The sequence below is a fragment of the Austrofundulus limnaeus genome, unplaced genomic scaffold (genome assembly GCF_001266775.1).
Source record: "Austrofundulus limnaeus strain Quisiro unplaced genomic scaffold, Austrofundulus_limnaeus-1.0 Scaffold1545, whole genome shotgun sequence".
Taxonomy (NCBI): Eukaryota; Metazoa; Chordata; class Actinopteri; order Cyprinodontiformes; family Rivulidae; genus Austrofundulus; species Austrofundulus limnaeus.
This window is the reverse complement of record NW_013953947.1, coordinates 17,295-44,180: the sequence shown is the minus strand read 5'-3', so window position 1 is coordinate 44,180 and position 26,886 is coordinate 17,295. Positions and strand designations below refer to the sequence as shown.

Sequence of the window (26,886 nt, the reverse complement as noted above, 5' to 3'; positions counted from 1 at the left end):
AAAACAAAATTAGAACCAGTTTGCAGAATTAGATTTTAATGATTTTAAAAGAACTGAAGAGGTTTGAGTGTATTTTATGGGAAAATATTTATAAATTAAGTTAAATAATTTAAAAAGTATAAAATTTAGAAACACAGAATGCTTTATAAATTGCACAAAATAAGCAGAAGTAGCTTGATTGCTAAGTTACGGTAAAAACAGTCCTGTTAAAACCAAAATGTTGAAGGTCTTAAATCTTAAATGTTTTATTTTCTGTCTCTTTCAGTCTCTTGTTGCTTTCCCTAAACTGAAGAGGCAGGTGTTGTCTTACGACCCTCCGGTTAGTTCGCCCAAAGACTTCACAGACGCCACGCTCTTCTACGTCAACCAGGACTTTTCACTCATGTACGCCTTGTCGTTTACTTCCTGTTACTCATTTATTTAATTTAATTAATACTTCATCGTGATATTGAAGTTCTCCTTGTTTTTATTCATTTGCTCATTAATTATTCTCAGTCTGAAGCTTAGAATATTTAGAGAATTTATTTGTTTTTGTTGTTATTCTCAGAAAAAACTCCAAAGTTCAGAAGCGAGGAAAGATTAATCTGATCGGTCGGCTGCAGCTGACGACGGAGCGGATGAGAGAAGAGGAGAACGAAGGCATCGTTCAGCTCAGAATACTCAGAACTCAGGTAAGAGAAATAAATACAAGCCATGCTGTGTGTTTACAAGGAGGAAGAGTTGAATTATCCTGTTTTTTTATGGCTTTACTTTGTGTTCAGGAGGCTATTATCCAAATCATGAAGATGAGGAAGCGCATCAGCAATGCCCAGCTGCAGACGGAGCTGGTGGAAATCCTGAAAAACATGTTCCTGCCTCAGAAGAAGATGATAAAGGAGCAGATCGAGTGGCTCATCGAACACAAGTACATAAAAAGGGACGAGTCGGACATCAACACCTTCATCTACATGGCCTAGACCAGGAGGACGGAGCGCACTTTTACTGTTTGTTTTTTTTTTTGTTTTGTTTTGTTTTGTCTGCTGGCCTGCACAGCTGGAGCTCGTTCGTTCACGGTGTGGACGCTGTTTCTGTTTCCGAGACGCCGGTCGAGACGAATATGTGGCGTTGAGTCACGGCGCCGACCGTCTGTGTGTCTCTGCTGCCCTCTAGTGTTCGATCAGAGGAGAGTCGTGGCAGCAGGGGCTTCTTTTTGCCAGCATTTCAGAAGAAAACCACGATAGTTAAATAATAAAATAAATACTTCCTGCCTTACCTTTTCTCAGACGTGGACTGCAGATGAGACGGAGGTGAAATGTGCGGCGAGAGGAGGACAGAAGCTGATGTTTTGCTTTCACATGATGCCGCAGCTGTCATCCTGCATCCCTCCTTTTCGCTGTTATTTTTTTTTTGTTTGTTTGTTTTTTGACAGGGAATGCAAAAGATCAAGTGAAAGTAGACACGGTGAAGGACTTGTTGAAACAACCGAGGAGTATTTTGCCAAATTGTGTGTGTGTGTTTGGGTGCATGGTGTGTATTATAGATGTGTGTATGTGTGTGTATGTATATGTGCACTTTCAACAGCATGCTGCTCTGATTATTTTTATTTTTTTCTCTCCAGCAGAAAATATCTCACACGTTGTGATCCGGGCGTGAAAGAGTCGAGAAATTAAAATCAGCCTTTCTTTTAATGCTGATGTTTAGTTTTCTTATTAAGACCTTTGAGCGCAACTGAACAAATGTGATTAGTGTTTGTTTGTTTTTTTTGGACAGTTTTCATTTTCAAACTATTTATTTGGTGTGTAACAACCCATGCTCTGGACATTGTGAAATTAAATGCGAACTTAATCAAAGGTGGACACTGAAAAATGTGACCAAGTAAATTTTTGTGTGTGTGAGTAAAATAGAAACACAAATCTCGACAGAAACACTTTTTATTTCGTTATTTATGTTCTATACTTGAGTACATTTGGTTACAATTAAAGTTCTAAATACTACAGTCTCGTCTGATTGTTGAATATTATTGCACAAAATGTACACGAAGCACTTTTAAACACACATTGCTTAAAGTTTAAAAATTTCCTTTCCTTGTGTGTTAGAGTAAGATTTTAAGTTCTGTTCTGAATTTGACAGGGAGCCATTGGAGCAAACTTAAAACTGGAGAATCTATATTTCTTATTACCTCTCAAAATATCTAACAGCAGCATTTTGGATCAACAAAGAACTGAGTTTTTTTTTGTTTTTGCGAAATCCAGATAATGAATTACAATAATCCAACTTCGATCTAATCAGTGATACTTGAGTAAAAGTACAAGTATCTTACCAAAAAATTACTTTGGCAAAAGTTAAAGTCTCCTTTAGGAATATTAATTAAGTAAAAGTCTTAAAATATCTGATATTTATTGTAATTAAGTATTAAAAGTAAAAGTATTGATTTAAAATGAGCAGTTAGGTTTTCTGTAATGACATTTATTAAGAGGTGACCTCCCCAAAACATGCAGAAATGACTGTTGCATTAAAATAATTACCTCCACTGAGGAGGTTGTTTTTGGTCGTGTATGTCTGTCTGTGGACAAAATTACCCAACAACTTATGGATGGATTTTCATGAAATTTTTTACCACAGGTGGATACTGGCCACAGGAACACACCATTAAATTTTGGTGATAATCCAGAAGTTTTTGAAGGACTCTTCATTATTGCAGGATAGGGGAAATTGGCCTTGGCAGAGGTTTGCACTCTCCGAGTGCTTTTAGTTTATGTTAAATTGAGGATGCAGTCTAGCTGTTTCAGTTTATATACATATATCAAGGCTGCCCAAACATTTTCCCCAAAATGAAAATCTATCTGAGGGCTGTGGCCAAATGCAATAATATAATTCATGAAGTACAAATACTTCTTAAATACAGTCCTTTTATTTTAATGATTATGTCCTGCTGACATGATTTGTTTGTGTACAAACTAATACGGTATCAGAATTTTATATATTTATACTTCTCATTCAACTGAATTCAACCACAGTTGAATTCAGTTATCTAGGAGGCACAATTTATATGGATAATATTTTTTTTCAAGCTGGAACGAAAAGCAAAAATGAAATAAAAGTAACAACTTTCTAATCCATGACTTTTTTAAATGTCAGGAGAAAGAAAATGTAAGAAGTAGAAGTAAAAAATAGGGTGAAAAATAGTTACTCAAGTAAAGTACAGATACCCAAAAATTCTGCAGTAATAAACAGTAACAGAGTATTTGTAGTTGTAGTTAGTTACTTTACAACTCTGGATCTAATCTAGCCATCAAGCTTGACTTAGCGTTAACATTTCAATCATAAAGACAAATATTAGCATAACAAATGCAAAAGGCTTGATCATACCTATAGGTTAAAATTAAAGTACAAGTTCCCAAATTAAAAGTGGGTGTTTATGTTCAACATGTGATTGTCAACAAACGAATGGCTCCTTTAAGAATTCGGCACGTTCCACTTTCCTGTCCCGCCCAAGGGGTGTGTCTTTATTTTTATCCCATTTTCCCAGGTATTTATTATTATTCAAATGATAAATTCTGTTCCTAAATTTAATTATATTAATAAATTCCTTAATTACAATTATTAAAATGCACTTTTTGTGTTGTAATTATTTTACAATATAAATGTTTATTTAGCCGGACACCCCTACGCGGTGATGGTCCAGTCCCCACGGAAACACCGGCTACAGCTGAAACAGCGAAGGAGGAGAAGCAGGTGGAATTGATTTGTCAGTCACAGGAAATCTGAACAGAGTAAGTACGAAGAGGAATTACAACACTTTATATCGTGTCAGCTATGAAACAAATCAGTGATATGATGTTAATGAATGTATGTAAAAACTGATTTGATCAGCGTTTTAGGCGTACGATAAGTTACCAAACGTTTTAAAGTTAGGGAAATCGCTCTGGAACCCGAGATGTGCCGCTAACGTTAGCATGCTAACAAAAGAAGTTCACCGGAATATGTTCGTTTTAGAATTATGTGGCTCTAACAAACGTGTTTCTCTCATCTAACTTAACTTATAGATGTGTTTTTATCACGGTTGACCAAACCACGAATCGTAAAAAGCTAATTATTGAAGCCTACGTTTGTACGTTTAGCGCTAACGTTAGTTAGCATCAACTGCTGTCGTTTTTTAAATGCTCGGTCCGTCTACTTAGATTTTTTTTAACATGAGACGCTATTAATGTCATATTAAAGCTTGGGATTGCCAAAACAATTTTCATCTTTCTTCGTGTTAAAAAAGTCGTCATTTTGAAATTAATCTGTCTAAAACAAAAGCATAATAACCTGCTCGTGCTGTACGTGATGTCTGCGTTTTGTTATGAAGCAAACTTCATGTCTGGACACGGTTCAGAGGAAAAATGCACCTTTTCTCCCCCTCTCTGCTGTTTGATGACACACGGGTAAAAGTTGCGTCACGTGTCTTTATTAGAAATGTCAATGAGTAACAAACAGAATTCATGTTCCATCTTGAATCAGTAATTTTAACAACTTCAGTGAAGAATATAGTTATGTATTTAGATGTTTGTTGAAGCAACATCTAAAGAAATTGTGTATTTTGAAGAATTTATTAAATATTCGTGAGTAACTTCCTGTCAAATACCCTAAAAGTATTTATAGGTTTAACTATGATATTAAATTTTCAATACAGAAAACATTTCAGGCAATTACCTGCCTGATTCAGAAGACTGTCCTTTTTAAAGGTGACAATGTGAAAAACTGCACCACAACTAATACTTATCATTTTTTGTTGATTATATATCTGACGTTCAAGTCTGATCGTCAAGGATTGACTTTCCTCCGTGTTTTTAGAAATGTTTTAGTCTAATCCTGGTCCTCGAGTGCCACCATCCTTAGGGACTTGGAGAATTTTTTTAACTTGTTTTAGAGCTGGTTTTCCTTTAAAATTGGGCCACCCATTTAAGATTTAGAGGTCGTCAAAGGTTGAAATTTAGGAAGCAAGGCATCATTTACTTCCATAACACCATGAAAACATTCGCGGAGCCCCGTAGACGTAGAACATGTCAGAATTTTGTAACAGTTTTTTTCAAACCAAAACAGAAATACTAGATTTAGATGGATTTCAAAATGACATGGTGGGGTCTAAGCATTAAAAGAGTGACTGAAGATCACAAAAACCTGACCGACGCACTGCTGGGATCAGACAATACATTTGTGGAAGTGCCTACCATCCTGCATATTTTAAAGCTTTCTCCTCAGTTTCCTCCTAAAGACGATTATGTTGTGAAGAGATTTTATTTTTTGTTTGTTTTTTGCTCTAGAATTTGTTTGATTTGAATGGACAAGGCAGCCAGAAGCACACAGGTAAGGGTTAGGATTATTAGTTAGATTACTGATCAGACTTCTTGTTTGACATCCACTTGTTCTGTTTTTAAAAGCCCTGATGAAAAAGCTTCTTGTTACATTTTAACGATTTATTTCTGGTCTGACCTCAGCATGATTTGTAAACATAGTTAAAACTATTCACTGCTTCATCCGTTCCTGTTGGACTAAGTAGCTTGTGATGGTTATTTTGTGATGTAAAAATTAAATTCTGAGCTTGATGTGGTCAAGGCTGGGTTATCCCTGCAGAATGTTTAGTTGTTTGCTGCACTGATTGGATAAATCTGCATCATGTTTTTCACAGACAGATGTTTGCATGCTCACATTTATTCTCACCAACACCTGGAGTTGCAATATGGACCTTTTGCACAGGTCCAGATTATGAAGGTGAAAAGGAGATAAATGCTCTTTTATCGTCCTCAAACTTTTCTGTTTTTTTCTCATGTGAAGCCCAGCTAGTGAGGTCCAGTAAAGGTTCCACAATGCCAGTGAAGAAGAGGAAACTACCTGATGATCATGAGCACAAGTGTAAAATTACAAGGTAAACATTATGTGAACATAAAGTCTGCCGTGTTTCTGCTGCAGGAAAACATCCACTTTTGAGTTCTGCAGAGGCCCGTCGGTCCTGACGGATGCTTTCTGTCTGTGTTGTAGTTTTACTCGTCCTCAGATCTGCGGTGTGAAGTCGCTCGGCTCTGACAAGCAGTTCTCCAGTAAACGGTGCCTGGCCTGGTTCCACAAGTATGCCGGTCCCGACAAGGTGGTCGGACCAGAGGCCATGGAGAAGTTCTGTGAAGACATCGCTGTGGAGCCGGAGAATGTGAGCCTGGCTCCTCGTGGGTTCGTTGGACAGACTCTGAACTGTTTCAGTGTTGAATGAAACGTTTGTGTTCTCCTTTTCTTCCAGATTCTTATGTTAGTTTTAGCCTGGTATCTAGAAGCAGCAAACATGGGGTACTTCACAAAAGATGAGTGGCTCAGGGGGATGACAGTATTACAGTAAGTTATTCTAACTTTAACCTGACATGCTTCTGACAGCTGAGACTACATGTGGTTGTTGATTTGTCTGCAGATGTGACTGCACAGAGAAGTTACAGAGCAAACTGGATTACCTAAACAGTGAGCTCAACGACGCTTCAGTCTTCAAAAACATCTACAGATATGCCTTCGACTTCTCCAGAGTGAGTTTGAGTGATTTTTAAAATGTACAGAATTCACAGCTTTAATCAAAACTGCTTTTTGTTTCTTTAACCCGATGAGCTCCAAGACTTGCTTTCAAGAAATTAAAAACTTTTGGGTTTTGTTGGAAAATAAGTAACAATTTGAAACTATTTAAAAGGTTTCACCCCCAGCTTTTAGTTTGTTGCAGACAGAAAGTGACATGAGGCAGATATTCTTATCACTCCAGTCTAAGATGTTAGTAAATAAAGAAGATGTTAAGGTTCTCATTGTCAGCCCAGATGGAAGTCACCCGCGGGCCGTATGTGGCTTGCGAGCCACCAGTTGAATAGCCCTGTGTTAAGGATGATAATTTACTTATTTATTTTTTGCAAATATTACAAATGTTCAAGCTTGAGTCTGAAGACTATTATTTTTGATTATAATATTATTATATATATAAAAAAAATTTTAAAGGGGGCAGATGTGATGAGATTCTTTTTCTCTCCCTTTCATTCATTACCTTTTTTATTTTTATTGCATATAGATTCTTTTGTTTTAATAAATAAAATCAATAATTAAGTAAAAATGAAAGTATAATTACTAAAATCTTAGTTTTGTTTAAGACTGTCCTACGCTCATCTTTATATAAATGTTTGAGGTTCTGTGGAAAAAAATAACACTCAACAAGCTGCAAAAACATAATTTTCTTAGTGTTTTGACTCGTTGTTGTTGTTGTTTTGTTTTTTTGTCTCAGGATAAGAACCAGAGGAGTTTGGACATGGACACAGCCAAATCCATGCTGACTCTGCTGCTCGGGAGTACGTGGCCTCTCTTTCCAGTCTTCCACCAGTTCCTGGAGGTAAAATCACTTTTATTCTTTTGTGTATAAAATGTTTGATGTTAAAAACCAAACGGAAAAGAAATTATAAAGATCTGCAAAAGAAGTATTTTTGTTTTTATTATACGAGTGATCAGATGACAGAACCAGACCTCCCAAGATTCAGATTAAAAGCTTAATATTTGTAGATTTTAGGCTTTAAAGTTTTTCAAATCCCTGCTGAAGACTAATTTTTAATTAAGTTTCCTGTTTTTAAGCTGATGCTACAGTTTGTTGGCAACATCTTGTGCTTTTGTGACATCTACAACTAATTTTCCACACTTGAGCAACATGCAGTTTGGTTATCTTAACCCCTCTTCTGTCACTGTCCCGTTAATGTTTTACAGCAGTCCAAGTACAAAGGCTTAAATAAAGACCAGTGGTGTAATATCCTGGAGTTCAGCAGGACCATCAACACAGACCTCAGTAACTACGATGAAGACGGAGCTTGTGAGTTTCCAGCTTCACTCCAACAAGTCGATCCAGAAACGGATTATTTTTATTATGGTGTTGACAGCCTGAGCAGTGAAGAGTAGATACATGTTTTTGTCTGCAGGGCCGGTGCTGCTAGACGAGTTTGTTGAATGGCAGAAGACGAGGTCATCGTCTTCATAGACTTCACATCGCCAACAAGAGGAAACCAAAACTACAAACTGCAGAGGCAAAACGGTTTCTGGTTTCATAAGCATGGACCGCAGAACCCGCTGTGGACTCTAGATTCACTCAGATCCCCTCAGATTCTCTGTCTCATCGTCCAGCTGTTGTTAAGGACCCTTTCAGAATATAAGTTTTTTCTTTTTTTATAGCGTTAGATTGGAAGAAAGATTCAGTAAAAAGTTCTTAAAGGAAACTAAATGGACTAAAGGATCTGTGGAGGTTGTTTCCTGATACTTTTTCCTGTTTTGTGTTGTTTAGATATTTTCAGGTTTATTGAGGAGGTGGAAGAACAAGAAGCGACTTCAGAATAATCGGTGCAACGTGGAGGGTTGTCACCAAGCACTTATTAGGCACGAGTGCACTTCACTAATTGATGCATTTAATCGTCATGAGTAACTCCTCACGTCTGATGTCTCAGTTTAACTATTTAAACAAAACTTTTTTTTTAACAAGTGTAACTCTGAGCAGAATAAAATAATTAAATCTGTGCCAGATAAATAATTAATTAAAAGCTTTTTCAAATATTAATTTTACATTTAAATTTCAATGCAGAGAAAGTATCCAGACTGAAGTTGGGCTCAACAGATTTATCAGATCTCACGTCATCTGTGGAGCTGCAAGGAGTGTCATCAGTTGGTTTCCTGATTTTTTTTCTTTTCTCAAAGGAAACATTTCTCATTAGATAGAACCCTGTTCAACATCATGTTTGTTAGCAAAATATCGTTTCAACCACTAGGTGAATTTTAACGAAACTTGAAAAAAGGCTGAACGTCAACTAATTAACCTTTGGAGCCCTGTTCAAGATGGCCGCTGCAGCAAATACTGGCCAAACAAACACCAGAAGTGAATAGTTTTACAAACGTTACTGGTGTGGTAGTAGCTGAGAGTCATCACCAACATGTTCTGAGGTGTTGGATCTGTTCATCCTTTACTTCCCCTTTATTTTATTTTTTTGAAAGTTTGGAAAATATTTAACAAAATATCTCATGAACCGCTGGAGAATTCAGTGAAACTTACAGTAAATAAAATTGAAACCTTTGAAGTCAATTCAGTCGAATTTACAGATGTAGCTGGAAGTCATTTAGGAAATCACATAAAATAATTTTTTTATGATTTGAATATGACTTGTTATAAATTTGATGTAAAACTGTCATGAAAGGAGGTGATGTTGGTTTAAGTTGATGCCTTTTCTTTTAAAGTAGCAACAATCAAACATTTGTTTTTGATAATCCAGAATGATTTTTCAGTTCTGCAGAAAATAGGCAACAAATCTTGATCAGTTATTTCATTTAGTGAATGTAGAAGAAACAAAACTGATCTATTTATTAATTTATTCTCTAATTCTTCCATCTGTCTTGGATGATCAAAATAAATTAATTAGCTTTTAAAAATAATGGGAGAAAAAACTTGTTTAGTGCTTTAAGTGAGTGTTTTGAATTTAGAGACTTCCTGTAGTCGTTAAAAAAATGTGATTTTTGTGGATTTGCTGCTCAGTTTCCAAACATTCTGGTTCTGGATAAAAGGTTTTGTTGAACTCTTTCATGTTTTTCACAAGAAACAGTTAAATCTCCATGTGGAAGTGAGGCGCCTCCTCACTCTCTCTCGCCTCCATCGGCCCAGCAGCGGCAGCTGCCATGATGGCGTTGAGGCGTGTCAGAGACAGGGAGCGCTGCCTGAGTTTAGGTACGGGTTCTGGACCTTCAGGGCCCGGGTCTGGGAGGTGGCAGTATTTCTGACCCTCCTCGTCGTACTGGTACACACGGATGACACGACGGCGAGGAGCGGAGGACGAGGTCGCCGCCTCGTCTTCCATCGTCGTCTCTTTGTTTTCACCTCCTCTCTCAGCTCCTGCAGATGATTGGTCCAACTCCTCACAACGTTCTGTCTCTTTAACCTCCTCTGTTTTCTCCTCTTCCTTCTCTCCCCCCACCTCCTCTTCACTTCTTTTCTCCTGCTCATCTGTCGCCGCCTCTTTCTCTCCATCTGTAATTTTATCTTCATCTGTTTCACTTTGAAGCTCTTCATCATCTAAGTAGAAAAATCTTTGAGTGGTTTCCTCTTCATCACTCCATTTACATGCTCCCATGCCTCCTCCTGTCTCCTCTTTCTCCTTTCTTTCATCTATAATTTTATCTTCATCCGTTTCACTTTGAAGCTCTTCATCTTCAAGGCAGAAAAAGCTTTGAGGGGTTTCCTCCTCATCACTCCCTTCTTTAATTGCTCCCACGCTTCCTCCCGCCTCCTCCATCCTCTCCTCTGTGTAGTCACATCCCTCCAAATATGCAGCGTCTCTCATTTTCTCCTCTCTGTTCCGGAAGCTTCTTTTGGGTTTGGCGGGTGGCGACGGGGTCGTCACAGACACCCTGCTCCCCACATTCCCGCAAATTGAAGATTCGTCGCACGTCGTTTCTGTCTCAAACGTGTGGCTCTCGTGCATGGGAGGCAAGGTTATGATGACCTGCGAACTGTGGTCCGGCATGTCAGCCTGGCGGCGGCGTTGCTTCGGTGACCTCAGCCTCATGATGACAGCGTGCCAACACCTGAGGAGTTAGAAAACAGGATTTAATGTTTCAAATAAATCTAAATATTGATTTTTGTTGCTCAATCAAATGTTAGTGCAAATTTTAAGGCCTCAACATGGCAACTGAAGGAGAATATTCAGTAAGAATGGCACCAAATAAGAGCATGTTAAAGGAACAAACATCAGTGAACCGAGTATAGAGCCCTGAGGAACCTCGCTTCTTTTTATGAACATCCTTTCAGTTGGATATTTTTTTTGCTATTCCGTATGTGTTGAAGGTGACTCTCAGCTACTACCACACCAAATTTGAGCGACTGTCAAATCATTTTTGTGTCTGTTAAGTTTGATTTGCCGTAGTGACTGTTAGTGGTGTAAATCAGCAGTTCTATCACGATGGGTTGATTTACTGATTTTATTATTTTTTTGGATGACGATATATTTATCATGATACGATTCTGATTCAATGCACAAGTCTATTGATATATTGATACACATTGGACATGACGAAATCGATCAATGTTTACGTTTTGCCTTGATGTAATTTAATCCATTGTTTAATTCGGTGGTGTCCAAAGTCAGTCCTCAAGGGCCGGTGTCCAGTATGTTTTAGGTGCTGCCCTGGTTCAACACAGCTGAACCTAAAGAGTGTTCAATTAGTAGGCCTCCTCAGTATGCCATCAAGGTCTTGCTTGGGGGGCTCTGAAGGCCAAGCAGAAAAAAAAAGTTACGACTTTATTCTCATTATGGCTATTCTCATAATGTTACGACTTTATTCTCATATGACTTTATTCTCGTAATGATACGACTTCTCATATTATGACAAATTTTGTAATGTTACGACTATTCTCATTTGACTTTAATCACGTAATGTTACAACTTTATTCTCATATTATGACTTTATTCTCATACGACTTTATTCTCGTAATGTTACTTCTCAAATTGACAAATTTTGTAATGTTACAACTGTTCTCATATTATGACTTTATTCTCGTAATATTACAACTTTATTCTCACATTATGACTTCATTCTTGTAATATTACGACTTTATTCTCATTTTACTTCAGTCTCATAATATGACAACTTTATTCTCATAATATGACAACTTAATTCTCATGTCTTTATTCTCGTAATGTTACGACTTCTCATTTAATGACAAATATTGTAATGTTACGACTATTCTCATGACTTTAATCATAATGTTACAACTTTATTCTTATATTATGACTTTATTCTCATATGACTTTATTCTCATAATGTTATGACTTTATGAGAATAAAGTCATAACATTATGAGAATAATGTTATGACTATTCTTGTAATATCATGACCTTATTCTCTTATGACTTTATTCTTGTAATATTACAACTTTATTCTCATATTATGACTTTAATCTCGTAATGTTATGACTTTATTCTTGTCATTTAAAAAAATCTCATTGTGTGGCCCTAACACTCTGTCGTGAGGACTGACTTTGTACACCACTGGTTGAATTGATTGTTTATCGTGGCTCGATGTATTGTTGCACCCCTAGTGACCACCTTGAGTCACTACAGCCGTATGAGTATTTTCTGAAAATTTACTTTAAAATCCATCCACTGAATGGTGAAATATTTTGCTAACAGTTAACTTTCAGCAGCTGGTGATAAAGGCAAGGAATGTGTAAAAATGTGACGTCAGATAAACAAACCTGAGAACATAGGATCTTGTCAGAGCTCCAGCACTGAATCCCACCACAAACGTCACCAGCACCGATGCCACCACAGCTCCTACAAACATCCCGTCTGAGACCCCATCCTTCACCCCCTCATTCCTGACGCTCGTCTTGGTTCTGTGAGCTGCACAGCTGTTGTCCTGCTCATTTTTGTCATCTGTGTTCTGGTCAATGTAACCGACGTGGAGCTCGTACGGCCACAGCGTGGATCGCTCTGAGTGCTGCAGGACGCAGTAGTACATCCCGCTGTGGAGGCGGCCTGGCCTGGGGATCACCAGACTTCCATTGTGGTGCACAAACACAGAGCTGGTGTGTCCAGAAGAAGGTTGGAGGTCTCCAAAGGGAGTGTGCCAGAACTGGACCCAACCTGCAACAAGATGGGAAATTACAGAATGTATCACATTAGCATTTTATTTATAAACTACCATCTCCAAGAGTTTGAGGGAAATATTGACTGTATTTCACAACCACTTCCTGAAGAAGTTCTTATATTAAAGATGTTGCTCCATATTTTTATTTCTTACTCAGACTTTGGTTTACACATGGTTCCTAGAGTTTCTAAAAGTAGAATGGGAGGCAGAACGTTTATGAAACCAACTGATACCTGTTGGTGAGGCATGTTTACTTTTAAAACTAGACTTAAGACTTTCCTTATTGATAAATCCTTTTAACTAGGACTAGTTTAGGTTTCCTCAGGAATCCCTTAGTCATGCTGCTGTAGGCTCAGACTGAACCAACTTATGTCATGAAGGTTGTTTATATTTAAGACTTAAGACTTTCCTTGTTGATAAATCCTATAGTTAGGATTAGTTTAGGTTTCCTCAGAAATCCCTTTGTTCTGCTGCTGTTTTTACTCGTTCATGTTTGCATTCACAGTTATTGCTGTCATTATTGACTATGCTAAATGCAAATAACCAAAACACAAAGATATCTATAACTGCTGGTTATTTACAGATCTTGATCTAAGATTTGTTGTGGTAGTAGCTGAGCATCATACCCAACACATACTCCAAACACTAACAGATTGCTCTATATTATGACTTCTTATGTTTGACTAAACTTACTTTAACTTCATTATTTCTCAATATAAGATCTAATGATGTAGGCGGCAGGTGATAAGAATCCAGTTTAAGACCAGTTCAATCTGATATTTGTTATAAAACTCAGAATTTAGCATGCAGCTTTACAGAAAGTCAAACATTGACAGGTTCTCACAGCATTTCCTGTTTGTTAAAATATGATGAACTGAATGAGAATCTTCAGCCTCACCTTCATGTTTTCCATCCCCGCAGTTTAAAATCAGCTCCACCTCTGGTTGACCTTTGACCCTACAGATGGACACCACAGTCACAGCCCTCCAGTCAGAATCTGCGCTTCTCGAATTTGCTGATCCGGCCAGAAAAGCCATGAAAGTTAACCACCTCGTTAACATTTTAAACCTGCGGATGAAACAAAAAGTCAGCTGAATTTTTATGGTTCAAGTGCAGCGAACGAGTCACAGCTGAGAACACAGCAGGGCTAAAGTTACAAACAAAAAGAAACGTTTCTGTTGAAATGATCACAGGAGCTAAATATGTTTTATCATACATACCAGCCTCAACACTGACAGAAAAAAAATTACATTTAGAGGTCCATCTTTGAAATGAGCTCATAAAGTGGAGCTTTTAGAGACCAAACAATTTAAATCCTTCAAATATTCACTAAACTTCTGTTTAGAAGATGTTAAAATAAAGTTTGTTTACCAATTTGTTTTCTGTAATGTATTTACAAGTCACTCACACAAAAGATCTGATTTTTTTGTTCATCTGTGTTAAATAAACAGCAATCTCTATAACTAAAACTTAAAATGTATAAAAATATAAATACCTGATCCAGTCCGTGTCCATTTTGTTGGTTTTACCTTGTTTTCTCCATATTCACACATTTTACTCCTCCATGTGTGAAATTGTTGGGTCTTTTTCTGTTAAAGTCTCCTCCAGCGAAGAGTAAAGTGCAGTGTCTCACATGACGCCGGGGATGTCTTCTCTGAGGACGTTAAAGATTAATGACAGTGGGACTGTTTCTGTCAGCTGACAGCTTTACGCTTACATAAAAAAACAAGGAGTATAAAATTAGACAGATCATGTATGTGCATTCTACTCTGTGGCTAAGTCACAGGACTTTAATTTGGAAAGATCAGGGGTTCAGGGTTCCAATCCCCGTGCCAACCTTGGTTCCACGAGAGCTGTTTCATGTCAGAGAACCAACATTTATCCAAGGATGAGAAATGGACAACACATTCATGGACGAGGGCAGAAAACTCATTGCTGAAATGCTTCTTGGCAATAAATCTTATAACGTTAGAAAGCCTGTTAATTTCCATTTTAAATGGGGCCACATTTGTAAGGAACATGCATTTGTGGGATGAGCAGTGGAGCTTAGTGTGTGGGTTGCACAGATAATAAACTTGCCAAATCTTCTCTGGCAAACAACTTATTTTACTGTTATTGACTATTGTTGCAACAAAGAAATAATCTAACAAACAAAAATTTCCTTATGTTTTATGACAAGTTTATATACAGTACTATATGTCCCTCAGTTGTCCTTCATCTCCAGTTGAACATTGTTGTGCTTTATGCCACATCTGGTCTTCCTTGTGCCTCCTTGTGACTTCTCCTCAGTGTCACCTGAACCATTTATTGCATTTTTTCCCCTGCTGGTAAATTGCTGCAAACAAAATCTTTTTATATATCTAAAAAAAAGAAAAAGTCCAGTTTGTATTCGAATTGGTAAAATTCCTGAGCCCTAGATGACTCCCCATCTCCTTGTAATCACTGCAGCACACCACCAGAGGTCAGGAGTAAATTACATAATCTAACAAAAGTTTTTACATACATAATAACAAATTTTGGTCTGGTTTTGTATTGTTTGATTTGACATTTTGAAGCATCTACTCAAAAAACAAATGTCATTGTTTTCTCAGTTACTGAAATAAATGCAGATTTACACAGTTTGGAGAACATAAGCGGTTCCCAAACTTTCCAGTTACTGACCCACAAAACAACAGCAGAGTTTTGTGATTCAAAATATTTTTGGCTGAAAAAATATTCTTAGTATGCCACTTAGGAGGCATAATGTCAGCAATTATTGGACTACTTTTATTAATTTTCTTCTACATTTACCATTATTTTATGAAATTATGCATATTTCTTTTATCAAAAACTTGTGATTTCCATCAATACATTAGATTTAGCAGAAAAGATTAAGAATTTGTTTTTACCACCAGATTACATACTTGTTAAATTAAATTAGGAAGAATGTTTGTGGCGTTCATGGCGTCGTCGTAGAAAACACAACATGGCTTGTTTTGATTCTGTTTTATGTCTTTACGTGATCAAATACACCCAAATAAAAAATAAAGTTACACCTACGTTTATAGAATTACAGATACCGATACTTTTTTTAGAATACGCACATGTGTGTTGCCTGCTTTGAGAACGATTTAAGATGGAGTTGCTTTGGTTGAGTTGCGTTGAAGTTGAGTGGTTTCCGTTTGTCCATGCAGATCTTGAACGCATCCCCGGTGAAGGCGGGCTGCTCAGTTTGAGGTCCTATGCGGCGCTGGAGCTCCTCCTGCTCGGCTGCGTTTTGACTTCGAGGGTCGTAAAGTTAATCAGCTCCATCCGAAAAGCTTCAGTCACCGAGCTGACTGCTTGAAAAGACATCGAAAATCCCTCCGTGAGCAGAGCGGCTACAGTGTGAGACGTTCAAGGAGCGTAAACAAAAGGTAAAGTTTAATTAGTTGAAGTTAGTCGACTTTTTTTTTTTTTTTTTTTGCATCTCGGTGAAATTTCACCGCTGAGCTTCGTTAATTCGAACCGTTATCGACGTGTTTATTAACATTATTTAACCACCTTGGTTTAGTCAAACAATTTAAATAATAAAAACTGTTTCCGGCTTTATTGGACAACGTGAATATTCTTAATAATATTTATCCGCAGTTTCGTTTTCTTTTCTTTTACACGAAGAAGAATCTCCTCACATCAAAGCCAAATCAAGCTAATGCTAATTTAGCAAACAAACTTTAGCCAAATCATATATTTTTTCCATTAAATATTTTTTGTTTGTTTAATTTGAAAGTAAATCAACTCCTGTCTAATATTAAACACAAAATTTAAATGTAGTTGTGGTATTATGACGTTTTATACTCAAACATAAAAAAACACATAACTTTAAACTATAAGTGTATTTATATTTTGGAGACTACATGTCATCATGTGCATCTCTGCAGGCCTTAAAAAGTAATTTATAAAACTTTTTTTAGCAAAGTGGAAAAGGATGAACCATTTGGATGCATCTAAAAGTCAACTTTTAATTGATTTTTTTTACACTTCTTGTGAAATGCCATCATGTTGTTTGGCTGTCACACATATCTGTGGTACTGTTTGCATGGAACCACACCCAGGATTATTTTTCTGCTGGTTGAGCCATTGTCAAACATCGGTGTCAGCTACTGATTGAAAAAAAAAAAAACACCTTAAACAGAGCTTTAAAGGCTAAAATTAAGCTGTTCTACCACATATATAGTGATGACACTTTAAAGTGCCTGAGACATGAATTTCCTTCAAATACAAAAAGTCAAAGAAAACATCTTTATATTTAAGAAACTTGACTTAATACACATGATTTTACCCACATAACTGGCATATTTTCTTTTCAGCTTGGCTCAGCCAAAATGAAACAGGAAGTGACATCAAAGGGTAACACTTAAAACATGTGAAATCCCTGGTCTTTTTTTGCATATGTCTCAATTTATAATACTGAAATTAACATTGTGAACTAATTTAAAAGCATAAATGTGTAAACTTAACGTTATCTGCCTGTTAAAACTCTGGCATTAAAGATGGACAGTATAAAATAAGCTTAAAGTGCCTGTGACACCAATTTTTTGTAATAAACATGAATGCGTTTTTGGAAAGAAAACATTGAAAATATATCGCAAAACAAATTTCACACCACTGAGATGAGCAGTTGTTGAGATATTTGCATGTGAAGAAACAGGAAGTGATGTCAAAGGTGAATGTCTGAATGTGTGAATGCTCTTACAACAGCTAACAACAGACTGTAGAGAAGAATCTGATGTTTCTTTAGATTATTTTGAGTTTCTATCAAAGAGAAATGAAGAAGAGGTAAACTTTAAATAATTTTGTTTTAATAAACAAAGACCAGAGAGTTTATTTTATTAAGTTCCCCTTTGATGTCACTTCCTGTTTCACTTTTGCTGAGCCAAATCCTAAAGAAAATAGGCCAGTTATGAGACAAAATGTGTAAAATCATGTTTATTATGCCAATTGTCTTAAGAATAAAGATTTTTTTCTTTGACATTTTGTATTTGAAGGATAGGCATGTCACAGGCACTTTAACCTTTTATCACATTTCACTTCAGTTCTTCTAAAATTGTACACAGTATATACATATTTAACAAGTTTTACATGAGTATTATTATTTTTGTTTCTGCTTAAGCAACAAGCAACCTTGTGACTTTAAGCTACAAAGGAAAACACATACCCACATGATTCTGACTAGTTTTAGTAAAGTCTTTTTTCACAAACTGTTGCTCCAGAATCCTCTAAATGAGTTGCTTTGTTCGCTGCATTTAGGTTTAATTTATTACCCATTGGTTTAAGTATTTGCACATTTTCCAATCCAGTTTGTGTGGGACATAAATTAGTTTATATTGTTTACAAATGACAACCAGATTCAAATACTTTGTTCTTCTCAGTTTAATGTTTTGCATAATATTTATTCAGTCCATAAATGAGTCTCACAAAAATGTTCAGTTTGTTATCTTTAAAAGGCATATTTACACACACCATGTCTTTTTTTTGTGACAGGAAGCTTCTTTTAGGACTGCGCCATCATGTTGCTAAATAAGCACACAGACACGCTTCATCACGTGTTTACTTTGAGATCTGTGATCAAACACGACTGTCCAAGTTTCTGTTTGTCATCCTGTCGCATGGCTAATATAGGAGACCTTTTATGATCAAGTACATTTGTTTCTGTGTGTGTGTACGTGTGTGTGCGCAAGTTTTAAGAGTCTTAAAATGTTTTAAAAGCATGTATCTATGTTATTAATCCTTATCCACGCACCGTGTGGACTCGAAGCACAGCTTCAGCCTGCAGAGTTTGTGGTCTCGTGGTTTTAAAAGTTGCAGGAAGTGACTGCCCACTGTGTCCTCCGTTGTCTGAATTATTCTCTTTATAACCATTTTTAAAGTTGTGACTCATTTACCAAGATAAGGGGGCAGCTAGTTCTGACTTTTTTTCCAATTTCCAATCTTTGATGTCTTTATAAATTGCTAACATTAAACTGTCACTTTTAAGAAATGCAGATTTTTGTGAAAATATCGTTTCCCAGATCTGAAGCATTCAGAGTAGATGAGTATTTTTTTAATTTTTTTTATCTTAATTAAACCAGAAGTTTGATTTATTGATGATAATCGCCTCAGAAAGCCTAATTTGATAATGGAAAACAAGCCATAATATGTAAAAAAAAATAAAATAAATAAATAAACATATAATAGGATATGTGCTGAAAAAAAGAGTCATGATAGAAATTATTTCAACATTGAGTTATTTTATTTTCAAGTTCTTCATCGCAAAACTTCAAAACTGTTTGTTGTTTGTTAAAAGTTTGTGATGTATCACCTGGGAACAAGCTAGTTTTGTCTGAAAGTGCTGGTTTTTTGACTTCGTATTTATAAAGGGGTTCCTCAAGCTTCATGATGCCAAACATAACATGAAGGGATTTCCCAGCTCTACGGCAGCCGGGAGAAGAAAATGGTCAATTAAAGGATTAATCCTGAAGACAATCCTGTTTAAAAACATTGAATTTAAAGGTAGATTAGGAAGCATTAGTGTTTGGGATCTTGATGGTTTCTTCTTGGACTAACTCTCATTTTGCCATAACGGTCCCGCCCCCATTTAGGTGGCTCACAAATTCAATTAAAAACCATCAAAACCGATTAGACCAGAGGAGAGTCAAAGTGGGTAGTGGTGACGCGTCATGGCTGGATCATTACAAACCTCCAGTGTCTTTGTGTTCAGGAGCAGGGATGGTGGTCCCATACGAAGGCCAGTCCTTCTCCGCTCTGAAGAAGAAATGCCAACAGAGTAAAACTCTGTTTGAAGACCCTCTGTTCCCGGCGTCGGACCAGTCTCTGTTCTACCAGAAAAATCAAATCGGCCGAGTCACCTGGAAAAGACCCAGGGTAAGAAGAATAAATGTTTGGTTTTTGTTCTCTCACACAGCCTGTGAGCTCACTGTTTACTGCGTTAAACTAACTGAACTGACATTTTATACTTTTTTATTGTACTATTACTAAATATTTCAAAGCTCCACCAGTGAATTGGGACAATAGTAGGTAGGGAATGAGGGCTGGTGGCCATGAGACAAGCCTGTATATAAACAGAGGAGATGTTGAATGGACTGAACAGGGGAAGGAATTTAAGGAATTTCTCTTAAACCCTCTGAAAGAAGCTTTGTTTTTGTATTCAATTGCATGTGTGTGTGTAAAACTTTTATTTGCTGTTTTAAATACCACATAGCCGATGCTGCAGAACTTGTGATACTAATATTTAGTAGAGCATTTTTTTTTGCAACATCCTAAAATGGTGCACCTTATGTAAACCAGAGACAGCAGGTCTTTTCCTGACTGCTCTTAACTGAAAGTGTTTACTTCCTTAAATTCTATGAAATATCACAGAGCAGTCCAACACTCAACTGAAGTTTGTTCAGTTGTTTTCCCTTCAAAAGGAAATGCGTCAGAGTTTTTCTAATCAGTACTTCCCAAGTTTTTATTTTTTATTTTTCCTACCAGGGCTGCATTAGCCTGGTAAAAACCAGACCCTTGTCCTTCACTTTGCTTCGTATGAGGGTCTGGACTCTTGGCTATAGAGAAGTGATTCTTGTTGGAGGTGTGGCCTCTGCTGAAGTTTATAATGATTGGATCTGTTGGCCGCGACGTATGTTCACTGTGAAGGAGGCTAAGCTAAAAAGCTAACCGGAAATTGACAAATGAGAGCTGCTGCTTTGTCAGACAAATTTAATTTAATTTGGAAGTCTTATCAACACAGACTGGCTTCATTCACTTCCTCCGCTGCCATTGCTGAACTAACAAGCAGACATTGAGCAGAAAATCGATGTTGTCGTTCAAAACTCCACCTTCTGTTCTCTGATTGGCCCAAATGAAATTCTCCTGAAGAAATCCTTGTCTATGGGAGAAATCCCAGATGGAGCAGTGAAGAGAAAATAGAATTGAGCAGAACTGTGTAGGAAGGCAAGGGCCAGGCTAGGGCTGTATAGTATTGGAAAAAAACACTGACATTGTGATTTTTCCTAACGCTGCAATTTAAATATATATTGCATTATGAAAAAGTCCAGGAGTTTTCAACAGATAACTTGAGTAACACTTTAAGTTCTGCTGCCTTCTTGTTGACAACAAACCTGCTCCCGTCTTACCTCTTTTTGTTCGTGTTACAAGCATGTTTATTGTCTGTATTTGAGTTATTCTCATCTTTTATTGTGCTGGGACTTGACTACATGTTTCCTTCTGTCATCTGCAAATGTGATTTTTTTTTTCCATCTAATGTGTTGCTTCTGTCTCCATCTTATTTTCTGTTTTCTTTTTAATATTACGTCTTTTCCTTCAGTTCTAAGTGAATTTGGTCATCTTCCTCGTTTTCTTGAAGATCCTCATCTTCCTCCACACCTGGAGATGTCACCGACAACACTTCTCCAAAAAATGGTGCCGTTATTGTCCCAGAATGTTCACGACAAAATGAAAGCTTTTTTGACAAAAGCAACCCGTCAAAATAAAGGCTAATGACTTATGGTTTAGTTGCAAGGCTATTCAACTGGCGGCCCGCGGGCCTCTTGTTTTTATGGTTATAAATCAAGAAAAGGTTTTGTTTAAATTCATTCATAACTGGAACAATTTCTGAGTGACTGTTTACTAAAGGAACAAAACTTTTTTTAGAGTGATTCACATGATGTAAATGTCCAGGTTTGTGTGTTTTACACAACATTATTCTCTTAGAAAAGATGTTTTGTTTCAGATTTAGCCACGGGCTTTTTTCCATCTGTTATTCCAGGCCAGTTGAACGCATCAAAAACAGATAAAAATCAAAACTAGTCAACATAAATGCACTGTTGTCCAATTGGAACAAAATTTCATTTCATGTTTGATTTAATTATTGCATTATTTAAAATTAAATTTTCGGTCATCTGCTGCGTTTTACTGAGCCGCTTGTTTTCGGCAGTGAGTTTTGAAGTGTAACTCCAGCAGGAACGAGAGGCTCTTAATGGAGTTATTGCTGAATAGATTTTCATCTTATCTGTGCTGAGGTTTACGCAGCCTCTGTAATATACCCACACGCCCATTTAAAGCACTTAAAGAGTTAACCCAGAGTCTGCCAGCAGCAGCTGGTGGTAAATGTGTTTTCTCTCATTCAGTCCTTTCCTCTGGGTTTATGTTTGGTTTTGAACAGGTTCAAGATGTTTTTCACTGACCACATTCTGATCATTAAAAGCATGAAATCACCCACAGGTCAAAACCCCGCGTGTTTTATGTGCTTTTATGGTCAACCATTAATAATGAGCAGGTAAATAATTCAACAGGAAACTGAAAGTACACCAGGAGATCAATTATATAGATCTTATTTTAGAGTAAAGGGACAGAACCTTTTTTTATTGTTATATGGTTAACATAATCTTTTACACAAATACATACTTCACAAAACCTCCAACTAATGATAAGCATGAACCAAAATAAAAGTCTTATCAGAGTTATGGATGCATTCAGATTAATCCAAACCTTCTCTGCTTTAATCTCAGTTGAAAAGACAATAAAATTAACAGAATTTAGATTTTATTGAGGTGATTACACATACTGCAGTTTCAAAGTTTAAAAACAAAAGTAACGTGTTTGCCAACAATTATTATTCAGTTTTAATCTTGTAGTATTTGTATTAATTGAACAAGCAAGAACTGCTCCAAAAAATGACATTTTATGCAAATAAATATTTGAGGTATAGTTTTATAGTTTTTAAAAATCCCCCGCTGCCATGGAGGGTGGGCGATTATGCATGTTTACTAGCTTGTTAGCAAAATATCTCATGCTCCAGCAGTCATAGTTCAGTGAAACTCTCAGAAAGTAATGATTGGACGTACACTGAACTAAATACTTGTTTGAGTCAAATTAATTAAAGGTGGCCTTCACATCTAATCAACTTTAGCAGCAAAAATGGCCACAATTCAGACAGTTTCACCATTACTGAGCTAGAATTTGGTGTGGTGGTAGCTGAGAGTAATCCTAAACACATACTGAAAGTGCTAATGGATCAAACCAGGTTTTATTTAAAACTTTATGCACTGCAGCTGGCAGAGAAAAAACTATGTTTCAAAGGAAATCATAAAGATTAGAATTAAAAAGATTATTTTTGATCAAGAAGATATATATNTATATATATAGATATATATATATTTTACTCACTAGATGGTGTCTTTATTGAATAATCTCTATTATGACAAAAATGTTTTTGTTTTGCAGCTTGGGCTCATTCCAGCTCATGGTTCACAAAAATCTGCTTTCAAGTTACAACATGGTGTAAATGTCTTAAATGCACTCACGATAAGCAAAATTAAATACTCACTTTTGTAAGGTTCTCAACAAAACACACAGATTTACTTTTTTTACAGATAATTATAAGTATTTCGCGATGCATTGTGGTAGATGTATCCATTCCTACACCCAGTTATTTGAAATACACACTAAATCAGTAGTTCTCTAACTCGAATAACTGTTGAGGCCACAGTAATGTGAGGATAAATTCAATAAATTAATTCCAGTAATGAACCAGTTCAGTTAAATTGTAAAATGCAAGTTTTGTTAAAAACACCAATATATTTAATTAAATATCACAATAATTATGTCCCCGGCGTGTACAGGGCGACACTCTGCCCTGCAGAGAAGTCGCTTTCATCAGTAAGAGAAATCCAGAAAAACCAGAGTTACAAAGTCAGGCCATCTGCCTCAGCTTGTTGTAATGTCAGGAACGTGTTCAACCAAACCCACCAGGATAAGAATACCTAGAAAGAAAACACGTGTACACAGTTATAAAATCTACTCGTAAATGAAGAGTTATGGTCATCTGTATGATTAGAACTCACCTCCATCAATATAAAATCATCTTTAGTAAACATAATAAAGAGATGGCTCATGATCACCTGAGAGGAGCCTAACGGCTGAAACAGTGTCTCTTTCTATTGTTAGAAACTCGAGGAATCAGAAGTAACCCTTCTAGGAAGTTAAACTCACTAAATATGTGATTGTGGACATGATATGTACTTTAAAGAGCTGTGACTCTGAGGAATGTGAGGTGCTTTTATTTAGTTTTATTTAGTATCGTTTGGTCACTTTGAAAGAGTCAAGACAAATATTTGCTTCTGAGTGGAAAGTTGGATCAGGATTTAGCTTGTGTGGGTGCTGCCCAAAGGAAACACAAACCAGCTGCCACTACATCAGCTGTTCACTAACTTAAATATTTTATCTTCTTTATAATCCAGACATGATATAAGAGGTTTGTGTAAGATGGGTTTCCACAGAGGTGGTGGTTTTCTGGGTGTGTGCGCTGTTTTATCCTGGCTCTATCATTTGGTTCCTGTCCAGTTCTTCTGTATCTTTGTTGCTCTGTGGTTTGTTTTGCTTTAAGCAAAGTGTTTTTTTTTAATTGGATGGTGGATTTACTTTGTACTTATCTACTTATGGTAGACTGAACACACGAGGTAACACCCTGCTTCTTATTTATCCACACCAGTCAGACCACATCCAACTACCGTGGGTCCCAGCAAAACTTAGAGAATACAAAGAACAAATTTTAAATAACTGCAAGTATCGTGTCATCTTTATTAAATTAAAAACCAGACAAAGCATCTGCAACACTGACCACGTTGAACTTTTCCTCGCAGGAGCTGTGCAGCGACCCCCATCTGTTCGTGGACGGCATCAGTGCCCATGACTTGCATCAAGGCCAGTTGGGAAACTGCTGGTTTGTGGCCGCCTGTTCCAGCCTGGCCTCCAGAGAAGCCCTGTGGCAGAAGGTGAGGTTAAAGCAACAACGTATCAAAAAAAAAAAGAAACGTTGACGGTATGAGCAGATTTCCTCAAAGCTTACAGTGTTTGGAGAAAAGCTGATTCATGCTGGAAGTAGCTGCGTTTGAACTGGTTTAAAGGCTTTCTACTGAAATGTAGTTTTTTACTGTGTTGTAACTGGGTGTTTTATTTACATTGTACGTGTAGCTTCTAACAAAACGAGCTGCTGTGCAGAACTGTCACGATAATGTGGGTGTGTACCTGTGTGCAAACGGTTGTCGGCTTTGTATGAGTGGGTGTTTCTTAGATTTGTATATAATTTGTAATTTTTTTTCTTTTCTTTTTTTTTTTTTTTTTTTGGAGTTGCAGCTGTTGTTCAAACCAAACGCAGCCCTCACTCCCTGAAAACAAATGTTTGATAAACTCAGACCAGAGTGAAGTTTCTCAGTTGCTCAGACTATGACTTATGGACAGAAAGCAGGAGTTTTGTGTAGCTGCAGTATCATGTTTCACACATGTGGTTGGACTTCACGTGATCTCTGCTTTGTTTCCTGACAGAGCTTCAGTTTGGTGCATTTTTACTTAAACTACTTTCTTTTTTTTTTCAAAACTTTGTCCTTGTGACAAAAAATAAAATCTTTCACAGCTTTTGTTTTCTTATTACATGGACTTTAGTAGGGATTTTATTCTTTATTTGTGATACCTTTTATTGAAGGCTATACATTCCTGTTTATTTTAATTAATTAATTAATTAATTAATTTTTTGGACCCCCATTAGCTTCCACGGCAGTGGTTGCTAGTCTTCCTGGGTCCATAAAACCAAAATACAAAAATACAATTACTAAGACACATGAATAAAACATACATACTCATTTCAACAGAGTTTTAAAAGCTATAAAAGCCTCACACCGGCCACTTGATACACCCATGCAGTCTGCAAAACCACATATCTCTCAAACAGTTACAATAATAAACAAAAATATGCAATACTTTCAATACAATAGTTTTTGTTTTATGGTTTTCTTAAAAATGTTAGGATGTTTGATTTCCCTAAAACTAGATGGGAGTGAATTCCACTCTGCAGCCCCTCCTATAAGGAATTGTTCTCCTCATAAAATTACTTCTAGGGCTTGAAATGTCCATGTTGTTGCTGACAGCGTATTACATGTTCATGGTGATGTCCACTGAATAGTATTTTCTTTAAAATAATGTTATTAATACACATGAGTTAAAACAAGACTTTGAGCAACATTTTCCATTAAAGCACTTAGATCTGATTTGAATAAAGGGGTGATTAACAGGCTTAAGTTATTTAATGACTGAATCAGGTTTGCTGGAGCAGGGAAACTAATAAAACATGCAGGACAGCGGGGCCAGTACCCCTGACCTAGACCATAACAGCTTTCATCCAGAAGGTGGCAGCAGTAACCCTGTCAGATCTGATCAGATTGAACTGTAACATTTCTCTTTTAAAGGTATTGATTCTGTTTTTGCTGGAAAAAGAAAAAAAAACATTCATCAACAAGTCTCTGCTGACAAACTTATCCAGGTTTTCACTGAATGTTGGCAACAATTGTCTTTAGCAACGTGATCTTTGTTTGGGGGACTGGACGGTGTCTCTTCTTCTGGACAAAGACTTTTCTGGTCCACTTCAGCGTCTTTATATTCAATAATTCTTCCTTGAACACTTGGTTTTGCACGTTTCAGACCTGTTGGCAGCTCCACCAAGTTTTCCTGCAGAGTCCTTTTTATGTTGTCTCTTTTCCAAGTATTGTTCAAGGTCCAAGGACCACTACCAAGGCCGTCCAGATTATTTAGAGCAGCATTGTTGCTAAAGGCCTTGTCACTCTGTAAAGTTTTAGGTAACTTATGCCAACTTGTGAAACTTATTTGTTTTTTGTCTAAATTACTAATAAAAGTTGTGTAATTGATCAATTTGTTAGCATTACAGTATGTACACGCCTAAAAGAGGCTTCCAATTAATTGTTTAAAGGGCCTGTGACGTCAAACTTTTGTAATACATATAAATGCATTTCTAGAAAGAGGACTTTGATAAAATATTGCAAAATAAATTTCATGTCGCTGAGATGAACAGTTGTTGAGATATTTGCCTGTGAAGTAACAGGAAGTGATGTCAAAGAGGAATGTCTGCATGTAAACAGAGCGTTGCTACAACAGCCAGCAACAGAGACTGTAGAGAGGAATCTGATGTTTCTTTAGATTATTTTGAGTCACTATCAGAGAGATGAAGAAGAGTCAGAGTTCAAATAATATTGTTTCAATAAACAAAGACCAGAGAGTTTTCTTTGTTAAAGAGTTCCCCTTTGATGTCACTTCCTGTTTCACTTTGGCTGAACCAAGTTCAAAAGAAAATATGCCAGTTATGGGACAAAATGGGTAAAATTTAGGGCTGTGTATTGGCAAGAATTTGGCGATACGATACATATCATGACAGAGGGGTCACGATACGATATATCCC

General features: G+C 36.8%; 4 protein-coding genes across 6 annotated transcripts in view; 3 read left to right on the top strand and 1 right to left on the bottom strand.

Moving 5' to 3' along the window:
* Window positions 1-265: 265 nt before the first annotated feature.
* On the top strand, window positions 266-1,975 carry LOC106535734 (cullin-5; the record flags this gene model as incomplete). Its single annotated transcript, XM_014032807.1, is given in 3 exon segments — window positions 266-384; window positions 548-671; window positions 762-1,975. Coding segments are annotated over 3 exon segments (438 nt in total), but the record flags the coding sequence as incomplete, so codon positions are not given.
* Window positions 1,976-3,807: 1,832 nt separating this feature from the next.
* On the top strand, window positions 3,808-8,423 carry LOC106535733 (DCN1-like protein 5). Of its 3 annotated transcripts, none has more exons than XM_014032806.1 (9): window positions 3,808-3,828; window positions 5,286-5,328; window positions 5,797-5,887; window positions 6,001-6,166; window positions 6,254-6,345; window positions 6,419-6,527; window positions 7,262-7,366; window positions 7,732-7,834; window positions 7,941-8,423. In XM_014032806.1, the coding sequence occupies exons 1-9, from the start codon at window positions 3,814-3,816 to the stop codon at window positions 7,997-7,999; spliced, it is 783 nt and encodes a 260-aa protein (XP_013888260.1). In that variant the 5' UTR covers window positions 3,808-3,813; the 3' UTR covers window positions 8,000-8,423. The 3 variants fall into 3 exon arrangements, with proteins under 3 accessions (XP_013888260.1, XP_013888258.1, XP_013888259.1); XM_014032804.1 differs by lacking the exon at window positions 3,808-3,828 and adding an exon at window positions 4,151-4,412; XM_014032805.1 differs by lacking the exon at window positions 3,808-3,828 and adding an exon at window positions 4,350-4,406.
* LOC106535731 (uncharacterized) lies at window positions 8,173-14,265 on the bottom strand. Its single transcript, XM_014032803.1, has 4 exons — window positions 14,140-14,265; window positions 13,543-13,712; window positions 12,250-12,640; window positions 8,173-10,581 (listed from the first exon to the last, which is right to left on the bottom strand). Exons 1-4 carry the CDS (start codon window positions 14,157-14,159, stop codon window positions 9,603-9,605), a joined length of 1,560 nt encoding a protein of 519 aa, XP_013888257.1. The 5' UTR covers window positions 14,160-14,265; the 3' UTR covers window positions 8,173-9,602.
* Window positions 14,266-15,827: 1,562 nt separating this feature from the next.
* LOC106535735 (calpain-5) overlaps window positions 15,828-26,886 on the top strand; it is a gene marked incomplete at its 3' end in the record, with an annotated part of 22,497 nt that continues 11,438 nt past the window's right edge. The window contains 3 exon segments of the mRNA XM_014032809.1: window positions 15,828-16,039; window positions 19,363-19,526; window positions 24,284-24,415. Coding sequence (XP_013888263.1) covers window positions 19,371-19,526; window positions 24,284-24,415 — 288 coding nt within the window.

Excerpts from the sequence above, each read along its gene's own strand:
- LOC106535733 (XM_014032804.1), top strand. The coding sequence starts at position 4,365 with ATGCACCTTTTCTCCCCCTCTCTGCTGTTTGATGACACACGGGTAAAA. Across the intron at positions 4,413-5,285 it reads TTGATGACACACGGGTAAAA|AATTTGTTTGATTTGAATGG; the intron begins GTTGCGTCACGT and ends TTTTTGCTCTAG. Across the intron at positions 6,528-7,261 it reads ATGCCTTCGACTTCTCCAGA|GATAAGAACCAGAGGAGTTT; the intron begins GTGAGTTTGAGT and ends TTTTTGTCTCAG.
- LOC106535731 (XM_014032803.1), bottom strand. The coding sequence starts at position 14,159 with ATGGACACGGACTGGATCAG. Across the intron at positions 13,713-14,139 it reads ATGGACACGGACTGGATCAG|GTTTAAAATGTTAACGAGGT; the intron begins GTATTTATATTT and ends TTTCATCCGCAG. Across the intron at positions 10,582-12,249 it reads ACAAGATCCTATGTTCTCAG|GTGTTGGCACGCTGTCATCA; the intron begins GTTTGTTTATCT and ends CTAACTCCTCAG.